The 21,275-nt window shown below is 41.8% G+C and overlaps 1 protein-coding gene across 1 annotated transcript; it reads right to left on the bottom strand.

The window, feature by feature from the left end:
- Window positions 1–68: 68 nt before the first annotated feature.
- LOC104368781 (protein mono-ADP-ribosyltransferase PARP14) lies at window positions 69–20,529 on the bottom strand. The gene is made up of 19 exons (XM_042783730.1): window positions 20,303–20,529; window positions 20,080–20,186; window positions 19,958–19,991; window positions 18,945–19,016; window positions 17,944–18,141; window positions 16,693–16,980; window positions 14,544–14,780; window positions 11,448–13,687; window positions 9,837–10,070; window positions 9,348–9,569; window positions 8,282–8,372; window positions 7,172–7,321; window positions 6,561–6,623; window positions 5,357–5,524; window positions 4,271–4,477; window positions 3,575–4,171; window positions 2,320–2,465; window positions 1,618–1,792; window positions 69–1,394 (listed from the first exon to the last, which is right to left on the bottom strand). The coding sequence occupies exons 1-19, from the start codon at window positions 20,505–20,507 to the stop codon at window positions 1,105–1,107; spliced, it is 5,724 nt and encodes a 1,907-aa protein (XP_042639664.1). The 5' UTR covers window positions 20,508–20,529; the 3' UTR covers window positions 69–1,104.
- Between the last annotated feature and the right edge of the window lie 746 nt (window positions 20,530–21,275).

Genomic DNA, 21,275 nt, shown 5'->3' with positions numbered 1-21,275 from the left:
CCGCCCTGAAGCACCCTGAGCCACCACCTCTGGCTCCCATCACATTGATGAACCAGTGACCACAGGTATTTGTTAGAGGGATGGATTACGTTTATTAGTTTTAAAAGCAAAACTTCAGACCTTTGACCGTATCTTGATTTCAAGCACTAAGAATTTAATAGTCAGCATTTCTCAGCAGTTAGAAAACTGACATAATAAAAAACAGTAAGCCCAAAGCAAGTAGTCCCAGTGCTGTTGCAGAGGAAGCGATGGGGTAGGGTGTGAGCGAAGAGCCTGATGGTGACAGCTCTACCGAGATATCTGCAGATTCTCATGATTTCACACCACCTTTCCCAGAAAACATGTCCCTCAGCAAGGTTCACACTGCAATGATTGTATCTCTTAATTTCTCCTTAAGATCACAGGAAGGTTGCTGCAGCTGGTATATGACAACAGAAAACACCTCAAAATTTACTTTCCTGACTCTTGTCTCTAAACAAAGTAACTCAGGCAACTTCTATAACCTTCTGTAGAACCTCTTATTAACCTGCCAGGGAGCGTTACTGTATTAAAAACAAGCAAATCTATTCAATGTCAAGTTCACTGAAGTTCATGGGTTGAAAAAACAATGCTAAGTGTTCAAAAAGATTTAGACAAACACAGGCCATTAACTACAATTAGTTTGTTTACTGAAAATCACTGTATCATGATGCAGACTGTCATTTACAGCGTATAAGGAGCCATCAGAAATACAACATTGAGCAGTCAGTGTCCGAGAGAAGATCCCTTCAAACCCCCGCCAGCACTCCTCCTGTCTTAGTGCAACCAGGATGGCCGTAAGGCTATGTGGAAAGGCTAACATGGTATAAAATGCTTGATCTGTAATCTAAACCATTTTCAGTAGAAAACCGAGCTCAAGTGTTAAATATGCTCAGGTACTCCCAGTGTAAACAAGCAGTTTGCTTCAGCACTATCAAAAGTTGCCCGAGGTTGATTAAATGTAAACAAGCTTTGAGGAATCACTTGGATAAAATTATTTCTTGTTTTAATTGGGTACTTTGTTATAAGTGTTTCTGTCCTACACAAAGGCCAAAAGACATGCAATCTTGGCTGCAATCAAAATGCTTATCTAGTGAAAGTGATAAGGTATTCCGGGTAAGCTTGAATGTCATTAAATATGATGAACATGGATGGATGGTTCACATTATCAGTTGAACTATCAAACAGATCTATAGAGTTACTAGCATTTTTTGCTGCTGGAGTAATCGATCCTTTTGTTCCCTGAGAATATTCTCCAACAAGGACTCGAGCCAAGTACATGTACTTCCTCTTATTCATGTCTGGTTTAGAGTAGATGTCGCTGGCAGAATAGCTGGCATCAACAGCAAAGTATGTTCCATTTCCGAAGTTTGCAGCTGTAGTCAGAAAAACAAATGTTTATGAGCGTTTCATTAGCAGCAATAACTTATCTGCCATCTTCAGAGCCTGTGAATCTCTTGGCAATTTTGCTTTTTATTTGTGATAGGGGGATAACAACAAAACAAGTAATTCTGCATATAAGACAGGACGATACAGATGGCATGGCATCAGTCCTAGCCCTATTCCAGAAAACAAGAGTTGTTTTGAAATTCACATTACCATGCATTCCAGCATAGCTCCGGTTAAATCCACGGTTGTTAATTAAGGTTAACGACTCCTTACTTGTCCCATGAAACAGAAGCCTCTCATTGTTTCTGTTGCCATTTTTGTTATCCATTTCACGCTTTTTTATTTGATAGGCCTTCCAAAAAAATGGGTTCTGTACCCTTTCAATCTGCAAAGTTTGACAGACAGACAGAGGTTGTCATGAAAAACATTAGTGTATCAACAATTTAAACTGCTTCCAAGATTCTTCTCCTAGTTCCAATGCACATATACCAGATTATGAAGGAAGTTAGTCAAATCACTCCAAACTTTGGCATGATGGACAGCAGAACCCAGCCCCAAACAAGACAGAAACACTCCATGGGAAACAATATTGGTCAGTTTCGCAGGTTTCTGGGGCGTAGACATGCCTACCTGCGAAGCACACATGGCTTAAGTGAGCAAATGCTGTGCTCTACTATAGCAAAAACCATTTAAAGAAAGAGCACTCTCCCATGGTGCTGAAGAAGCAACCGCTTAAGAGTTTTTCCAAATATCTCAATGGCAACATTAAACTGATGATGATTAAAGTTACTGACAGCCAAAGACTTGTCCAACTTCAGAAATGCCAATGGATTTTATTTTTCCATTATTAGTAGTATTCTTCATCATTTGGTATCAAAGTATTTATGCTCAGAAATGATTAAATGCTTTCACCTTTTCAATTTTTAATGACTGACAGGTCTTCATAAACCTTTCCTGCACATCTCTATATTCTCTTGTTTCTGGTTTTAGTTCCACTACTTTGAGTCGCTGGTTTTGCATATCGTCCCACGTTGCAGGCAGCACTGTTGACTCTTGATCTGCAGAAGAAACAACCATATTTACTTAAATCTGCTGGTTGAAATAAAATATGCCCTGCTATGAGCCCTTCTAAAAGCCCATACATCTGGCTTATCACAAGTGCCTGTTGGTCTTGGTCAGACGAGTATTCAATGGGTCTTTTACCAGAGGATTAGGGCCTTGTAGTTCCTAGTTTGCCACTTCACTGGCAACTGGATGTGCCTGAATTGGTAGTTCCTAGAAAAATCTGTTCTTCACAGTTGAAGAGGGATCCTTTGTAACATCTTTTACCAGTAGCCTTCCCTGCAAATCAAGTTTCCAAGGACATGGAGCAAATGCAGACTTACTGAATACTTAATTCTCATCAACTAGGAGACTAGAAGCAAAGCATCTGAACAGGGAAGGTTTTAAATGAAAAAAAAAAATGAAGAATATACCCTCCAAATGAAAAGCGTAAGTCTTCCCTTCTGTTCTCTCACTTCATGCAAGGCCCAATATCTAGCTGTATTGTCAAACAGTAACACTGACTGGTGCATGTGCTACAGACATCCAGCATTATAGGTTCCCTCAATTAGAAGTGACATTTTTTGGCAAGAAAGCAAAAAATAAAAATCTGAAAATATGTGCAGGAAGCATTATTAAGGCACTGGGAGCTGCACAGTTACTTAAACCTATCCACTTTCACTTTCAAGTGTTAAGTGGACAAAAGAACTTGTTCTCATTAAGATATAAAATGTGCCCCTGGAAAACTGAGTCACAACAGGACAAAGAAAAGTAATATTCTAGGAAGAATCTTGGATGAATAAGAAAAACAGAGCTCCTTATATTGTTAAGGACCAGAAATAAATGGAAGAGGACATCTCAAGAACAGAAATTAGCTGAGATCTGGAATAACAACTGCCACAAACAGCTAATTATTGCTAGTAAGCCTGTTAAGAACCTCAGAACACATCACCTGCATTTCCAAAAAGTTTAAATATAAACTGCAGGGTACTTTTATGTTCATTTCCCTATTCAGTTCCTTTCAGCATTCTCTAGAATGCTCCTAACAGTATTTTGCATGTTCTTACCAGGCTGGATGCAACCTGGTTTCAACATGGGAACAGTCGGACCAGATGCTTTTACTTACCTTCAGATTTATCAACACGTATAATGGGTGTATGTTTTCCTTGGTTATCCAAAGCACATTTAGCTTCTATATTCACTGTGTGTTTTTTCCCATCAATGGTGACTGAAATAGCTTTCTGCTTTCCCCTGAAAGCATTTTCCAAGTGCATATTTGTGATACTGTCGAAGGGCACATAGGAATCTTTTTCAAAATACTTCCACTCAATTAAGTTTTGTAAAAGTTTTGCCCTCATCTCTTCCTGTTTAGCAGCTTTTACCCTATGGATCATTTCTCGAATGGCTGAATAAGCAATCCAGACATCTTTTGCAACACCTGAAATTCGAATAGTGGTACTACTATTCAAAGAAAGAGCAATTTTTAATTTCTTATGTAGGTTATGCAGCTCCTCATTCTCCACTTCACCAAAATGAATGATAGATTCATCTGTGATTTCTTTTTGAAACTGTTCCTTTATAATTGCTCTTCTCAACCACTTTTCAGCTTCTTCCACTTTCTTTTTGTTTTCACCACAAATCTGCACAACAGCCAGGTCAATTTTCTTTTCCCAAACTGCTTTGGTTTCTCCCTTTGGGGAAGATTTCTCAGAGGTCCAGAGTGCTACATTGAAATACACAAGTGTTGTAATTAATATTAACCATTATCAGCTGGTGCTAAACAGACAGATCTATAACCTGTATTTAAATGACATTTACTTACATGTTAACTTGGAAAGAAATGATTTGGCTGCTGTTTTAGCAGGACTTTGTCTTTTCTGCATGCTTGTATGGAACACACTCAGCAGATGTGGCTGAAATATGACAACTTTAATAGTTTTCACAGATGGATGAAAGTGGCTTTTTGCAAAGTCAGTTACTGCATCTATCATGTTGTCAGCTACTACAGCTGGATCACGGCCTGCCTCACCTGAAACAAGTTATAAATATTGTGCCTTTAAAAAGCGTTAATAAGTGTTACAAATGGGTAAAACATCTTTAAAAGAACCGTTATGGACATACCCACAATCACTTGGACCACAAACAAGTCAGAAATAACTTCAGGCTGGCTATTTAGCAAAGGTTTCTATTTATCAGGAAAAAGAGGTTTGAGACCACCTTTCCAGAAAAGGAAAAATTGAAGTTTACTTTTGTTGACATGCCCACTGATGAGGTGGTTATACAGATGATATGGCTTGGCTACCTAATAGGCCACAGGCCTGATGCTCAGTGGCCCAGTAGCCAACTCTTTGCTCAAAAAAGAACTCTAGTTTTACTCATGCAAGAGGTTCCTGCATGCATAGGGCTCAGTTCTGGATTCTGTGACTCTAAGGATTTCTACTGATCTAACTGAAAATAACGAGAGGAAAAAGAGACAATCTGGCCTTTCTGACAGGTTCACATTCCATCTGTATCAACCCTACCTGTGTGACTGCTAGCTAGAGTTGCATCATCTACTGGTTTCAGCAGTGGAGAAGTAGCTCTCTGGATATTCTCTGATGAGCTGCCTGCACATATCAGGCTGCTGTGACAAATATTTATGGTTCTCTAGGAAGTACAGACATACCTTTGAATCCCTGTTAGCAAGGAAGTGTCAGCTCTAGAGCACTCATACTCTTTACATACTAGCTGACTGCAAGAAGTGACACTTTCTAGGTCTTCATAAGCTTCTAATAACAGTTTTAAAGTCTGCAGTTTCTAAATATATTTTCAGCAAAGAATAACCCCTCCCCATAAATCAAACTCATTGCTTAAACCCTGAGATCAGCAGAATCACAGGCACTGAAACCACTTCAAAAGGGAGACAGACCTGTTCCAATTGCTGGGAAGATGACAGAGGTATAATGCTGTAATTCACACTCCTGAAGCACTTTGGAGACTAGCATCTTGATATTATCTTGGGCAACAACATGAATTATTCTTTTGCATGGCAGGCTTCCTGCTTGGGTGGTGATATAGCTCGTCTTCGGTTGTGAAGCTGAAACATAAGTAGAACGTAATCAACAATTATCCACAATATAGATGTGTACTAATCCTCCTTAGGAGATAAGAAATTATGACAAATATGTCCCTGGATAAGCTTCAAGTCTCCTTCCACAAATTGTGCAGCCTCCTCTCTTTATTTTCACTTTCAAGGCACAAGGATTCATTTTAGGTTTGTAAAATATTTGCCTCATTTGGCAAATAAATTTTGTGGGCCTTTATTTGTCAAATTTGCTCTAAAGACCTGAAGAACTTCACGCAGATTTTTACTACCCTCTGTCTTCACGCACATGCAAGCATGCCATCTACCCTCAGGCTGCCTAGCCTGAATTATACTCTTGGCATGCGCAACAGAGGTTTACCTCATCTTCTCCAAATAATTATTTTCCTTTGGCTGGTCTGTCAAGCTAACCTCCACAGCAGCCTCTTTAAAACCCTGCTAAATAAGGGAAGTGGTAGACCACATACTTGTCCATCCTTACTCCCCATTCATTATATTTGCTGTTCACTGGCTGAATTTGGTTGACACAAATAAATGCCTCTTCTGAGGCAGTAACCCAACTTTACTAACTTTCCCTCTCGGTCACACAGAGCATGTGGTAGTGGGTCGCTAGTTAAGCCAACAGCAAACATTTTCTCACTCAGGAATGACAAACGAAGTTACAGGTAGACCGTTGCTTCCAGTGAGGTATGGCTTCTCTCTTAATATTTCTGCCAACACTGTCCCTTGCGCATGGTTCTGTTCTATGGAGACTTGATTTGTTTTTATCATGGAAAGCTTTATTGGAGTAAGAGGATGCTATAATGCACAGGTTTAGTTTTTTACATATGCTCAGAAGCCCTCATTTCTTCAAGATTTTTATTTTCCTTCCCTTATTAGATGTTTTTAAAATACCACATTAACTGATTAAAAACTAGCTGATGCTACAGTGCGTAATACATACGGGAGTAGGCCCTGAGAAGGTATTCCAACAGATTCCCTGCCGTGCATGAACACCTTCAGAAAGGAAGTTAGAAATATTGTACCATACCTAGTTGAGCACATTCATCTTCAACTGCTCTTCCAGCACCGTTCAGAATTGCTCTAGAGACACCTTAAATAAGAATAGGCATATAAATCCACTGTTACTACTGTTAGCACTGTTAAAGTCCCATCTGAGGCAGAACTGTGTACCACGTAATATATAAAATGTCTCAATCCTGATAACAGTAAAGGTTATAATCGAAAAGCACTGTTGTCTAAATTTTAGGCTTATACTTTTCAATTCAAAGTGATGTCTAAAGTCACTAACAAGTTTCACTGAGGTCAAAATCTCATTGTGGTTTGTCTTCCCCTTTAGTCCAAGGGATGATCTATAAAAAGATTCTATATTAAAAAAACACAAAACAAAACAAAAGACCCCCAAATTATTAGTTTCCATTCCTGCAAAAGTCTTAAACATGCCATCCTGTAACACAGATTAACAAGAAGAAAGCACGTTTCAGACACTTCCTAATTGAACCTTTGTACCTTAAGAAGCAAAACAGAAACCACACTGTGAAACAAAAAGGTTTAAAACACTGAAAAAAATACTTGCTGCTCTCCTTATCTAGCCCTTCCAACCACACATACTGTTTTCAAACATAATGCCAACTAAAATACCTCTTTTGAGGTTGAAGGTTTGGTTTGTTATGTTTACAATGACATCTCCTTCTTCCTTGGTAATATCACCTTCCGCCACCTGGAACACGATGGACCCAATCATCATTTCATGTACATTCTGTGCTGGGGTTGAATGGGTACCAGAGAAAGCTGCAGGAAAAAAATACAGACCCTGAGCAGAAGGAAGCAGTGAGGGAAGTAAGGGACCTGTTCATGGGTACAGTGCTTATGGAGACCACAGTTTGGCTCCAGACTCAGCCTGTGAAAAGGACTGCCTGCCGTGTTAACTGAAAAATCATTCCTTCTCACAGGAGTCTCTGATCAACCTTCAGCTATTCCCATCATTGTTATTCATGCCGAGATGGAAGAAAAAACTTGTTTTGCTGCACACCTAGTATACAGACACTACTTTGCGACATTTTACTTTATAAACCTTTGTGAAACACCCAGTTAAGAGAGCAGCAAACTTCCCAAGTCTCACTCCCTTGCTCCTCTGTCTCAGAGTTTTCAGGGAGGTTCTCTACTGTGTGACAGGAACTTTTTACCTCTGCGTTAATTGTAAAAACTTGATTAAGTTTTCAACATGTAACTAATTTTCTACACTCTGCACTTCCATTAGGCTGGATAACACCAAAGATTTATTTCACCATGGATTTGCTATTCATCTGAATGTGTAAAAGATTTAGGAGTAGTCCAAATAGGACACTTTAAGACATATAACCAGAAACTCACCTGCCTTCCCAGGAGGGAACAGGAACAGTTCATAATCTAAGCAAGTACTGCAGCAATAAAAGAAAAAGCCCTACTTGTGTCCTTGGCATGCGATAGCCTCTGCTGTCCTGATTGGTAGGGGAACTATCAAGACAATTAATCAAAGGTACGTTTTTTTTCCTTAGCACCTCCAATACCATTTCAGACAATATAGACACTCAGGCTGAAAATACTGTATGATGTCTTTACAGCAGCCACTTCAACTGTTACTTGGACTTTGGGAATGACATGTTCACCAAACAAATATCTAAACATCCATAATGAATTAATTCCCTGAAGTATTTAGAAGAGTAAAAAAAAATATCCACTAGGTACACAACTTCTGTGAAACATGCTTACCTGTGGCTTGGCTAGCCTCACCTGGAGAAGTCTTCTGCACCTCAACATCTACAGTATTTCCACACCTGATCCCAAGTTCATCTGAAAATTCCTAGAGGAGGAGATTACAGTCAACCCCTGTAGAAGTCTTTAGATTACACAGTAGAAATACAGGTTTGAAAAGTAAAGTTAAACATTTAGAAAGAGCTTAACGCAAATTACTTCATACCATCTGCCATAATGCTGATGGCAAGTCTTGACACACTGTTGTTCTCAGAAAGCAAGGCTATTAAGTGTAAGCAACAGACAGAATTGATAAATAAGTCAAAGCCCTAATTACCATTCCAGAGGGACACATTAACAGATGGCATCCTTACACCCAGGGGCTAGTTTATACTCTAACTCAAGTCCTGCAGCTAATGCCACCTTTCTCTATACACAGTAGCACAGGCTTTACCACAGTAGCCTTCAAGTTTGGCCTTTCAAAATGCATTAGCTACTGTACAAAATACCAGGAGTCAACAGAAATGCCTATTTGGACATTAATTCACAGTATAACTGCTCTCCTGAGAGATTCATGTGTGAGATCAGTAACTTGAGCGTGGATATAGAAAATTTGTGTGAAGGTGATACTGAAGAAAGGGGGATGTGGAACTGTGATACATTTCTACTAGAGAAGTTTACCAGCACAGCAATGCTAGCATAATTATTCTTCCTTAAAAGACACTAGCACTCCATGGAAAGCATTCCTTTTTCCAAGAGTGAAGACATCTGTGCAGGAGCTGCAGCAAATTTATCTGTAGGCAAGTCCTATGTACTGAAGAATTAGGCGAGTTCATGAGATAAGGGTAACACACTTTTGTCTGAATTATTGCCAGGGAACAGTACCGAACAGGGAGGTGACCATGAAGGGTAGAACCAAAAAGAGAACTTTCAGTACAGACAAGAGATACTGTCAGCAAACAACTACTTTAGTATAAGAACAAGCACTCTGTGGATTCTTTGGAAACCATCAAATATCCAATTATTACGGGATAGACTCAAACAAACCAGCATGTAATAGAGACAGAAAGATGTGGTAACTCACCTGAATATTAGCCGTGTCTTTTGGATGCAACAGAAAGTGAACTTCTTCAAGAGAATTTACTCCATTTTTACTACTGAATTCAAACACCTTGTCGAACAGTAATTTAGCAACAAGAGACCTTGGGAATCCTAAATTCCCTGTCCCAATCGCTGGGAAAGTAATTGACTTTAAAGATAGTTCCTCAGCAATCTCCAGGCATTTTGTGATGATGTTGCCCAAGATCTGTAAAGCATAATTATTTTTCCAATTATTTTTTTTTTCAGTATGTGCAATGTAGATTTTCCCTTTTAGCTATCTCTTAGTATTAAGATACAATAATTGCATACATCACAAGGAATATATTAGTCAACAAGGGATCAGCCACACAGTTAAAAGAACAGACCAAACTCATCTCCTATGACGCTGTCCCCCATTTTGAAGGAAAAGTGGCATTAAACCCACTATAAAGCCCAGTCAAATTAGAGTTCAGGAAAATAAAAAGCCTTATACCTTTTGAGATGCATGTCTCTGGGACCATGCAGGTACAACAGCATGAAGCACAACACTGCAACCTAGATTGTAACCTTTAGTTTTCAACACAGATCCTTCCTCAGATGTTTTTCCTAGGCCTTCTTCTTTTAAGCCCGTCTGAAGCATCGGCCCTGCCTTGCTTAGCAAAGCTTTAGAGAGTGGCCCTTTATCAAGCTGGAGATCTTTGGCAACACTGATGACAACAATGTCTGTCTGAAAAACACGCAAGGAAAAACTCTAGCTTTTAAGTATCAAATTTAAATTTTGCACTGATTAATCAAATACAGTCTGACTGATTTACAAAGTAAAATTTGGGGACAGCAATCAGAGTGAACAAAGTTTTGGAATAAATAAGAAGTTATGCTCAATTCTAATATCATGAGCCTGCCTGAAGCAACACAAAAGCTGAGTTAACCATGAAATTAATTTAAACCAGATGGGAGAAAGTTAAAATTCTGCATTCCTGGATTACTCATTCTACTTCCATTTGAAAAACGTTTATGCAAGCTGGCTCTTCAAGAGAAGCTCGCAGACAAAAAAAACAATCTGTGTTCACTGAGGTAAGTAGGACCTTCCATGCACGGCTGGTCTAGAGAAAAAGGAGAAGCTGAAGACAAAAAAGACTGGAAAAAAGCTAAGGAGAAATAAGTGAAAAAAAAGCAGTAACTTACAAGGGAAAGAAGTACAAAGCGCTATGAACATTGTGTCAAGCACTATATTCAGCTCCTCAGGAAGGACCTCTACACACACTTCAATGGATATTCTACCCTAGTCAACTGGAGAGCTGCATGCACCAGCTCTGGGAGGCATCCACTCCTGAAAGGATTTGTTGGCCACTGTGGAAAGGGTTCTGAAAGGAGTTGCTTCCAGTATGGGTGGTCCCAATAGAGTAGCTAACAGCCAGCTAACAGCAATTCAAAACCAGAGGCAACTGGAAATCAATTAGTCAAGTTGCTTCTCTACAGGAAATGCAATAACTGCACATTTCATGCCAGTGTTCACCAATGACATAGTAAGTAATAGTTGCCCAAATCAATATCCTACAAATTCAGGGAGAACCAGACTGGCTGTGGGCCCCTGGGTCAGACCTGCAAGTCTGTGCTGCCTAAGAACCACAGTGGATCTGGAAGCAGCTCAGCCACTCACACGGCAGGGCACTCATGTTAACTGACACTGAGCATCCTCTTTTGCTTTTGCACTAGTACGGCTACTATAATCAGGATTTCTGGTAAGGTCAGTGCTGCATGCAGGTGGGGTCAGAGCCCAGAAGCATTCCTGCTGACCCCAGCTGCTTCTGCTAAACTGTAATGCACTGTGTACCACGGGGATCTGTGTGTCTCTGTCAGTAGATGACAAAATGCATTGCTCCACAGCCATCTGCATCTACCATGTACGACAGTCATCTAATCACAACTCTTATTATCAGCAGTGATAGCCAATTTCAGTAACATATCAAACACATTACATTGCTAATTACAGATAATGGTCTAAGGTTGGTCATTTTTTGATTTTGTGTTTGGCGGTTTTCAAACAAAACCAAAAAAACCCACTTAATATTTTAAAAGCAGAAACTTTAAATTAAATACTTACTGTAGCATCTTCAATGCTTCCTTGTTTCAGCATGATGTCAAGGCCTTCCTCAGTTGTTACCAATGAGAAGTTCTTGCTATTTTGCATAATTCTCCTTTTTCTAGGCTGATGAACTGTACTGGTCTGATGCAGTGGCTGGCAGGAAGATGAATAATCTGAAAACACTTCACCCAGTGCCTTGCTGAAAGCCTGAATGTTATTCTGTGCAATATCCACAAGATGAACCTCCTTCAAGCTGCTCTCCCCCATGGATTCTTCCAAGGTCTCCTTGATGGCGGATACAATTGAATATGTACACAGTTCCAGTGGGAAGCCAAAAATCCCCCCACTTATAGTGGGCACAGCTATGGAACAATAGTTAAATGTTTCAGCTAGTTGCAGACTTTTCTTCACTGTCTTTCTTAACAAGTACACACACTTTTCTGCTTCATCCTTCTTCCACCTGGGCCCAACAGCATGAATGACGTTCTTGCAGGGGAGTTTCCCAGCGCCCGTGATAACTGCGCACCCAGGCTGCAAACTCCCGTTCTTCCTCACCAGCTCGTCGCACTCCTGTTGCAGCTCTGGACCAGCTGCTTTCAGCAGTGCATCAGCAAGGCCACCGATGTGTTTCAAGTCTTCATTAGATGCATTTACCACAACATCAACAGGGTGAGTGCACAAGTTAGCGTTATAAACCGCTATTACAATTCCACCCATGGTCACCTGCCTACAGGGATTGTCTGCATTTCTATGCTCTTGCTGTTCTGACTGCTCTTCCAGCCTGACTAGACACTTAAAGTCTTGTTTTGCAGTAGCGGCAAAAAAGTGTTCTCGCTCTTTGAAATACGACTTGGCTCCTGGCTCTTTAAGTACCACACGCTTATAATGCAGGCCAGACAGAATTTGCTCAACCAAGGTGACTCCCTTCAGCACTTTGCTTCTTGGCCCACTCAAGGATATAACTCTACATTTCTCCTGTGTGCTAAAGTCAACTTTCATACCCTTATTCTCTAAGTCACCCCAAACACTGGCCTTCTCTTTCTCAAAAAACATTATGACCGCCATGGGCTTTCCTCTGATGACCTTTTGTATTTGTGTGTTTTCATCTATGAAGTTAAAAAGTTCCTCAAAGGCTTTTGCTACTGCTTGAGAACAACCAGCAATGATGACCTGACTCTCTACGTAAGTGACAGTTACGGCTTCATTAGAGCAGTTTTGCTTGGTGAGCATCCTCCATTCTGCCTTTTGGAGGACTGACTCATCCTCCAAAGTAATGCTTTTGTAGTCCAGTTCCTTCTTTATTTCTTCTTCTGCTTTCAGGAGATCTTCAGCAGTACTCCCTTTCAAGATGATAGTTTCTGTGCCAAGCTCATAAAAGGCACTAATTTGTTTTGATATAAACAGGCTTTGTGACAGGGTTTCATTATCAATATGCAATAAAAATTGGAAAATATAAGGGTGGATATCAACCGTTTTCTTTGCCATTTTGCGTATATTTTCTAATATTTCCCCTTTTACTTTGTAAACTTCCTCAGGCATTCCACACAGGTTAATTATCCTCTGAATATGATCAAACGTTATCTGCAGGGTTGGGAACTCCATATGAATTTTTTCTTCAACACCAGTACTCTGTAAAAGTGCATATTCCCCTGGACTTATCACCACCATTTCTTCAGTTCTTTGCTTTTCTCTTTCAATTTCTCTGGTGGCATTTTCTATCAGAAACTTCAGTTCTTCTTCAACATTCATCACAACTTCTTTTTCACCTACTAGAACAAGTAAATCCTTGGAAATAGGTGGAATTATCAGAATTTCATCGTGAATAAAGCTGTTTCTAATGGCTTCCCACACCTCTGTGCTTACTTGATATTTAACTGCTTTGTACTTAGATATGCTACATGAAAATGCTGTGGAAACATTTTCATTCCATGTCTTGATCAATCGAGATACTAATCTCTTCTGCTCAGACAAAGTAGCTGAAGGATGCAAAGTAACTTTCGGGTCTGCACAGCGAGGCTCAGGCCACGTTAGCACACAATTATACTTCGACATTTCACAATTTATTGCCTCAATTAGCCTATTATTTTTCTGCAAGTAACACCAGATAAGCAAATCCAGAGGCACTGTAATTGGATCTGGCTTCTTTATTTGCGGTCCTTCCTTTCCATATAGAGCTGCTCCCAGCGAGAGGTAGTAAGGATAGACGGAGATTGGCATTTTGTTGAGTGAATGCTGCTTTGCCAAGATATTGGTTACATCTAAAATGAACAAACAAAAACCCAAAAAATTAATGCTAGCACAAAACCAAGTATCTTCTGCAGGTTTTTTTAAACTTTGTTTTCTACATAAAAATGTTTGTTATGCCTAAGAATAGTTTTACATTAATATTGCCCCCTTCCCAGGTGGGAATAATTCCAAATTGTTGAAGAGTTACTGGTTTTAACTGCCAAAAACTAAGTTAGAGAGAGACAGTTAACAATTGACACTATCCACCTCCAGGAGGAGGTATGCACAGCACTGTCTCTGCCCCCACTTTTGTTATATGCTGTACTTGAAGTGTCCAACTCAGTAGTTGTCTGGGCTACTCAGCAGCAGCAAATCACAGCCCCTCCATTTCCCCCAAAAGGAGGGCCTATTTTCATCAGTTGCCCTTCAGCTCTCCCCTTCACTGCAAAGCCTCCAGCTTCCCCCTTGTCCTCCACTTTCCACAGATGCTCATGTTTCTGTGACTGGCTGGACAAGCCACAGCACCTGCTCTCCAGCTAAAAAGCTGCCCAAGAAATTGTCCTCAGACAGCCAGACAGCACACGTTGCCACAGGGCAAGCGGGTGGTGAAGGCAGCGGGGAAGAGTCTCCTGCACTACGTGGGGCTGTGCTTTCTCCATTGAGCTCAAACTGTAACCTGAACTCTGTAAGGATCAAGGCCTGGGTGAAAGAAACTGTATGAAACAATTCTATGCCTCATGCCCTGCTGGTCCAAAACTTAAGTTTGCTGACAGTGCACCAGACCTGCTGTTTCATGAGGGAAAAATTGGCATTTCCCTAGAAAATCTACATTTTGATCTTTAAGTGAAAGGATTTCAAAGAAATAAGGGCTTTGTATTTCTGCATTACCTTTATGGTCATTGAATGTAATGATAGCTGCATCTTCATCAGGCAGCTGCTGAACATCCACCACCTGCGCACCTCCATTCTTCTTATTTTCAAAGTAGACTGTTATATAGTCACTGGGTGTGTTAGGTGGTATATTTTCAGCCCTAATGCTTTTTGTTAGCTCAAGGCACCGTGCAGTAATATTTTGTTGCTTTGCTCTGTGGTGTTGGTTAAGCTTTTTAGCAAATTCTCTTGCATCTAGAAAGAAAAGAGAAAAAAAAAAACAAAACAAAAACAAGCCACAAACATAAAACCCCACCAAGATCAAAGTAGTAGCTTGCTTTTCTGCTATGATGTTGTCAGACCATTGCTGTGTGCATTGACCAAAAGCACTGAATTACAAAGCACGAACTCAGAGGTGCTCACAAAGCTACTTCTAACCACATATTCAGTATCTGCCACCTAGTATTCACCAAATGGTTGATCACAATTGTTGACTACAACTGCTGTAGTCAGAATTTGTCACTTGTTTTCCTATTCAATAGCACTGGGTCTCTTTAACCTCAAAGAAAATAAAATCAGGTTCATTTTTGGGCTATGGCTTTATACACAACTAATTAGATGTAAGACAACAGTTCAAATTTGGATTCTTTCAGTTTTATGATAAACACATTATATGCAATGTATTATGATAAAAATATTATATTTTGGCTATTATCTTCCGCAGTTATCATCACAGTAAGATAGTCAAGTCACTTTTACATCTGTCAGGCAAACACACAATTAAGTTTTTTAAAAGATTTACTTATTCCTAAAGGTTACACCAAAAATTTGGGACTGGATCACAATACAAGAGGCAAATAATTTCTGACTTCTAAAGCAGAAAACCCTATGCCTTCTCTGAGACTAAAAACTTCTTTGATTTCATTATACCACTGACTAATCTCTTCAGAACTCTAAAATGTCTGAGCAACTTCATTCTTACATAATACCAGTAATACAACTATGCCCACAAAGTTGATTCAAAGTGGCTTAAGAACTTGTTTTCACCACGTTCCACCTTCTAAAGAAATTTACAGTTTTTCCACACAGAAGACTGAATTCTCCTTTCCTGTTCCACCTCCCCACCCAGAATCAAGCACACGTACTACCACCTTGTCCATAAAGGAGTCAAGCGCAGCACTCAGAGAATCCTGGAACCAGTTCACCACTGTCAGTTTAATTCAGTTCTCCTGGCAATGCAGTGCTGTTATCTCTACAACATCAGCGATGTCATTAGCTTACACTGTTTCTGAATCTGGTCGTCCCATACCACTTACTGTTGCCCATGTTCTCGATGGAATTTGTTAATAATATCAACCATAAGTCAACTAGGAAGTTGCCCCAACCTCTCACTGGTGAGAAGTAGGAGCAGACACCTCCCTGTCACCTGGAAGATGCCTTTGCCATCAATCACTAATAAGACAGAAGTGTATGGTATCAAACACACTGAAAAACCACAGTGGGCATGCAGTAGCTTAACAACTAGTTGGTACTGCAGAATCAGGCAAAGCATACCGTGTTAATTCCACACTTCACATAACTGACAGTGGCCACCCTGCACAAGGACAGCTGGACTTGCCTCAGCGCCCCAGGGTGCGCCCACCCCAGCACTCTGCCTCCAGCAATGGCCACAGCAGGTCTATAGAGAACAGCTGTATGAAGATGCTGCTTCCCCAATCCTCTCCCAGCCTCCAATCTGTTACAGTACATTTCCCAAGCCTGATGCAGTCTACTTAACAACCTTATAATATCCTGTTCCATGTACTTGTTCAATTTTCCCTCAAATCCATACAAGCTTACTACACATGTAACATCTTTCGGCAAGGAGAGCCTTTATCATTGATCTGGTCTAAGACAGAGTACATCCTTTAGTTGCTTGTATGAAGATACAGATTTAATCCCACCTGTTCTGTTTACTATCCAAATCAGAACTAGCCCTCTTCTAACTTACACTGGTCTCTATACCTTACAGATAAAAGCTATGTCATTAACTTTAGTAGAGTAAATCCTCATTTAAAATTACATTATATCAGATTAAACCTATGACAGAAAACATTAATTTTCTGCTTCATCCCCACCCCCCCCAAGTACCTAATAAGAAAGATCCACAACTCTGACTCCTTCTTACCAGTATTTCCAGTAAAAGTAACTACAGCAGCACATATTTCAGGTATCACTTCCACACTGAAGTCACCATCATCCTCTGACAAGCCACTGATGTTCTCTACCAGCATAATTAACATGCAGTCTTTTACTGTCTTCTGCACATTTTCAAGCACAACTACGGCGGAAGGCAGGGATCCTTGAGAGTCCTCCACTTGACACGGCTCCCGGAGAGTCTCCACTTGCCACGGCTTCACGAACAGATCAATTTTCTTCACTGAGTGATGCTTCCTTTGCAAAACTTCTTGGGCATCTAGTACCAGAGGAAAACGAAGATATGATCCACCCTTCCCCTCCTGCCACAGCAACATGTTAAAATTACACTCTATTTTAAAAGTCTGGCCAGCCATATTTTCCTCACATCACAGAAGAAAGGGAAATAAGGCAAAACTACATCAAAAATTAGCATGAAGATAAAAGCTACTCTATGATCTAGGCATCCTCAGCCTCCACAAAGGAAAAAAACCCGTTACTTTTTGAGGTAGGTACTACCTCCTTTCTACTGCCCTCAAGTGCAAGAAACTGTTCTGCGGATTAGTAACATCTAATAAATTGCAAGAAAGGGCTTTCCATCCTGCTTACCTTGTGAATTTAACAAGTACTCAAATACAGTTAAATATTTGTTAAATATTTAGTTTCCTCTTTTTGTATACATCCTTCACACACTAACACGTTGCCAAGAGCACTTTAGTGTAGAGGAATACATAAGAAAACCACAGATAAACTGAGGCTACTTTAAAATAATTTTCTCCACAGAGGTGAGCATTCACCTCTGTGTCTTACAAATACGCAATACTTACTACCTCTTTTCCTCCCAATTTCCAAAACCCTGTCAATTGAAAATAATATGAAAGAAAATGTAACAAAATAATATTTACTCATGATCTGCAGTTAATAATCTACTATCCTGAAACTAGTATTAAAGCTTACTTATTCTGCAAAGCTCCTGACATAATTTCTCTATGAGCCTCAATCAAGCATTTGAGGCTGGTCTAGAGAACCACTTCTTTCCCTGTGGGTTATTATAAATACTGTCAGAAACACACATCTACGTTGAATAGACAGGTACATTTGCTCCTTCTACATCCTGAGCCAATCTTTGGGAATATTACACCATTTCTGCTGAGGAAAGGCCCGCAAAGAGATCCAACACCAGCAAAGGCCTATTTTAAAAAGGTAGTTTTAATAATATAACACCCCCAAGATATGATCATACCTTCCTCATCCTGAAACGTGATGATCATTTGCTGATCCTTTCTGATGTAGGACTTGATGGTGCCCCCACCAGACTTCTTTTTATTTTCAAAGTACATTTCCATAATCTCATCTTCTATTTCCTCCCCAGAGGCAGTGGTTACTACTATGACAGATTTCTTAGAGGTTGCTTTTTCCACTTCCAATTTCTCACCTAATTCTGAAATGAAAGATCATACCCTAATGCTTTACGCAGAAGTTAAAAAAAAAAAACAAACCAAACCAAAAAAACAAAACAAAAAAACAACCCAAGCTTATCAAGCTTATTATCTTCCAAGCTTTCAAACCGTTTTGTTCAGATGACGGATAAGATCAGGGAAAAAAATCAGTCAAATTAACAGCAATTCAGATGTTTGTTCCTCTTCACAATAACTTTTAAATCCCAAACAAGCTAAGCATATCACTAGTGTGACTTGTCATATTAACAGCTGAGGAGAAGAGGCTTCCATTCATGACCACACAAAGGCATCAGAAGTAATGGCTATGAAAGCTTCTCCACAAATCCACGATGAGGGGAACCATCACTCTTCTACCTCTGCACTCTCTCCATTTACAGCTCCAGCCATTGCTGTGGGCCGCCATGGATCTAACATGTGCTGGCTGCCACTGGAGCTCAGGTGTACCTGGCTACACAGCTACTGATGTTCTACCAGAGGTTGCTCCAGTGGGACTGGTGGCAGCTGGGAAGGTCTGGTCACTCAGAACAAAGGCCAGCATCCACTGCATATTCTCCCTAAGGAAATGACCTGTCTGAGGCAGTCAGTGAACTGGGGAGTTTCCTAAAGGGACTCATACAAAGGGAAAAAAAAATATTTATTTTATCCCGAGATCACGATTTCTACACTACATTACACAAACACCACAAGCCACACAGGTAACCAGGGTACTACTGCAGCATAAAGATCAATGAAAAACAATGAAGCAAGAATATATTGGTCTCTGCTTGAGAAGTGGCACGCTTACCTGTCTTCTGCGGAGTGTGCACAGAAGTCTCCTTATTCTTGCAGGTGGGAAGAGACACCTGGGGTTTATTAACTAGAGATAAATGACAACGATTTCTCAGTTACGGCATACTTCAAGAATAAAATGGTCATGCTCTTGTAGACCCAGGAGCTAACACAGCTTGAATTTAGTTTCATTTAACACTGCCAGAATCACAGACTTCCATATACTCTTTTTTTCAAACCATATGTTGAATGGGGTTACAGAAACACCCTTTAAGCTCAAAAAAGCCTCAGGCATAACGTGGAAAAACAAACTAGCACACAGTCATGCTGCATGAACCACTGTGAGCGGGTCCTCCCACGCATTACAGCCCCATCCTCACACAAAAACTGGGCCATTGAACAAGAGATCTGTCCAAGACATCCCTCCTCTGTAGGGAAGCATCCTTAGAAACCAGGCACCTCTATAAAAGAGTTTATCATAACGTATTCTGACTCTGCATGACTTCTCTACCTGCTAGTTTAAAACAGTAATTAACACAGTTAAATTAGAAAACAAGAGATGACAGTCATATATCAGACTGCTTGTCTAGTCTATGCCCTCAATCTTCACCTGTGCACCACCCTCATCTGCAAATAACTAATTTTCATGTAGCTATAAGCGGGTTATGTATGATTAGCAAACTTTGGCCCGCAGGGAGAACAGGGGTGATGTCAGCTGGAACTGCAACAAAAACTGGATAGAAAGTTAGTTCGTTCAGGTTTTATGCATGCCTTGGAGCTTAAGGGATGCACTTTATGAATTAGATTCATTCTGTGGTTTAAGAAGTGAATTGAGCGCTGGAGGGGAGAAAAAAGAGAAACCAGCACGCACGGCTCAGGGCCAGCCTGCGCAAGCACTCGCCGGGCAGGCGGCTCGGCCACCGGTTTACACCACCTCCCGTCCGGCCCCCCCGGAGCCCCGGCCCCGCCGGGCTGAGGCGAGCGGCGGAGCCCCGCGCCGCGCCGCGCCTCGCCTCACGCAGACCCTACCTGGCGCCTCGGCCCCGCCGGCCCGCCCCGCCTCCTGGAAGCGGAACGAAAGGAGAGCGGTTACCCACGGCCCGGACCTCTGGCCCCGCTCGCCCGCCCCACCGCCCGCCCGCCCGCCTCACCTGCGCGGCGTCGCCGTCGGCGGGCAGCTCGGTGACGAGCAGCGACAGCCGCCCTCTGGGTCCCCAGTCGAGCTCGTGGACCGGCCGGTCGAGCACCCGCTGCCTCACTGCCAACACAGCAGGCACCGGTGAGGGGAGGGCGGCCGCCGCCGCCCTCACCTCCCCCCCCCGCAACGCGGGCAGCGACCACGAACGCCGCCCTCACCGCGCCCCGGCCCCTCACCCTCAGGGTGGGCGAAGCAGACGAGGAGGTGCCCGGCCCCGGCCCCGGCCCCGCTCCCGGCCCGCAGCTCGCACTCGCCGCCCCCCGAGCGCTTCTGGCTCTGGAAGTAGCAGAGCAGCTTCTTCCTCAGGGCGGGCGGCGGCTCGGCGGCACCCCAGTCGCCGCGCACCAGCAGCGGGAAGGCGCCCGGCCGCTGCCCCGCCATGGCCGCCTCTGCGCCTGCCCTCACCCCGCCGCTTTCGGTTTCTTTTCCTCAGCGAGGAAACAAGCGGCGCTGGGCCCCGCCCCGAGCCGGGGGCGGGCGGCCCCGCGGGCCTCGACGGAGGCGCCGGTTCCCCGGCCTGGGTTACACCGGCCGTTCTGCCTCAGGAGGTGGTGAACGCGGCGTACCAGAGGCCTTGTTTACAAATACAGCGGTTTTCAATTCCTGATCTTACAGTGGTTAGAACTGGGTCATACAGACCTCGCTCTCCCTGCGTTACGCTTTCAAATCAAATCGTGACACAAAGTAAAATTACACATTTCCATCATTCCCCATCTGAAGTACCTCTGCAACTGTGCAAAATTGCACTGAAAGAGTGTTTTCCTCAGACCAACATCTCAGCTGGCTGAGGCACTGTCAACTGAGTGCTCAGGACTGCCCCACATGAAGTTAGTTTTCAGCTATTTATTGCTGTGTATTTTACTAACGTGCCCAAATATGAGAATAAAATAGCAGATAAATGAAAAATTTCCCCCCTAACTTCACTGGAACTTCATTGAGGAAAAGGGTAACAACCCAATGTCATTAAATATGATAAGCATGGGTGAATGTCAGCTAAACATAGCTGTCGTCAGACAGGCTGCTGAGGAGACCCATGGGCATGCCTTTGTTTCTTGGTGTGTGATTAATCTTTCATTTCCTAATGCACAGTCCTCTCAACAGTTAGCCCAGGTACATGCCCTCCGCCCTGCTTGAACCCAGGCGAAATAC

Source organism: Tyto alba, unplaced genomic scaffold (assembly GCF_018691265.1).
Source record: "Tyto alba isolate M040663 unplaced genomic scaffold, T.alba_DEE_v4.0 Super-Scaffold_7, whole genome shotgun sequence".
Lineage (NCBI taxonomy): Eukaryota > Metazoa > Chordata > Aves > Strigiformes > Tytonidae > Tyto > Tyto alba.
This window is presented reverse-complemented; position numbering and strand designations above follow the sequence as displayed.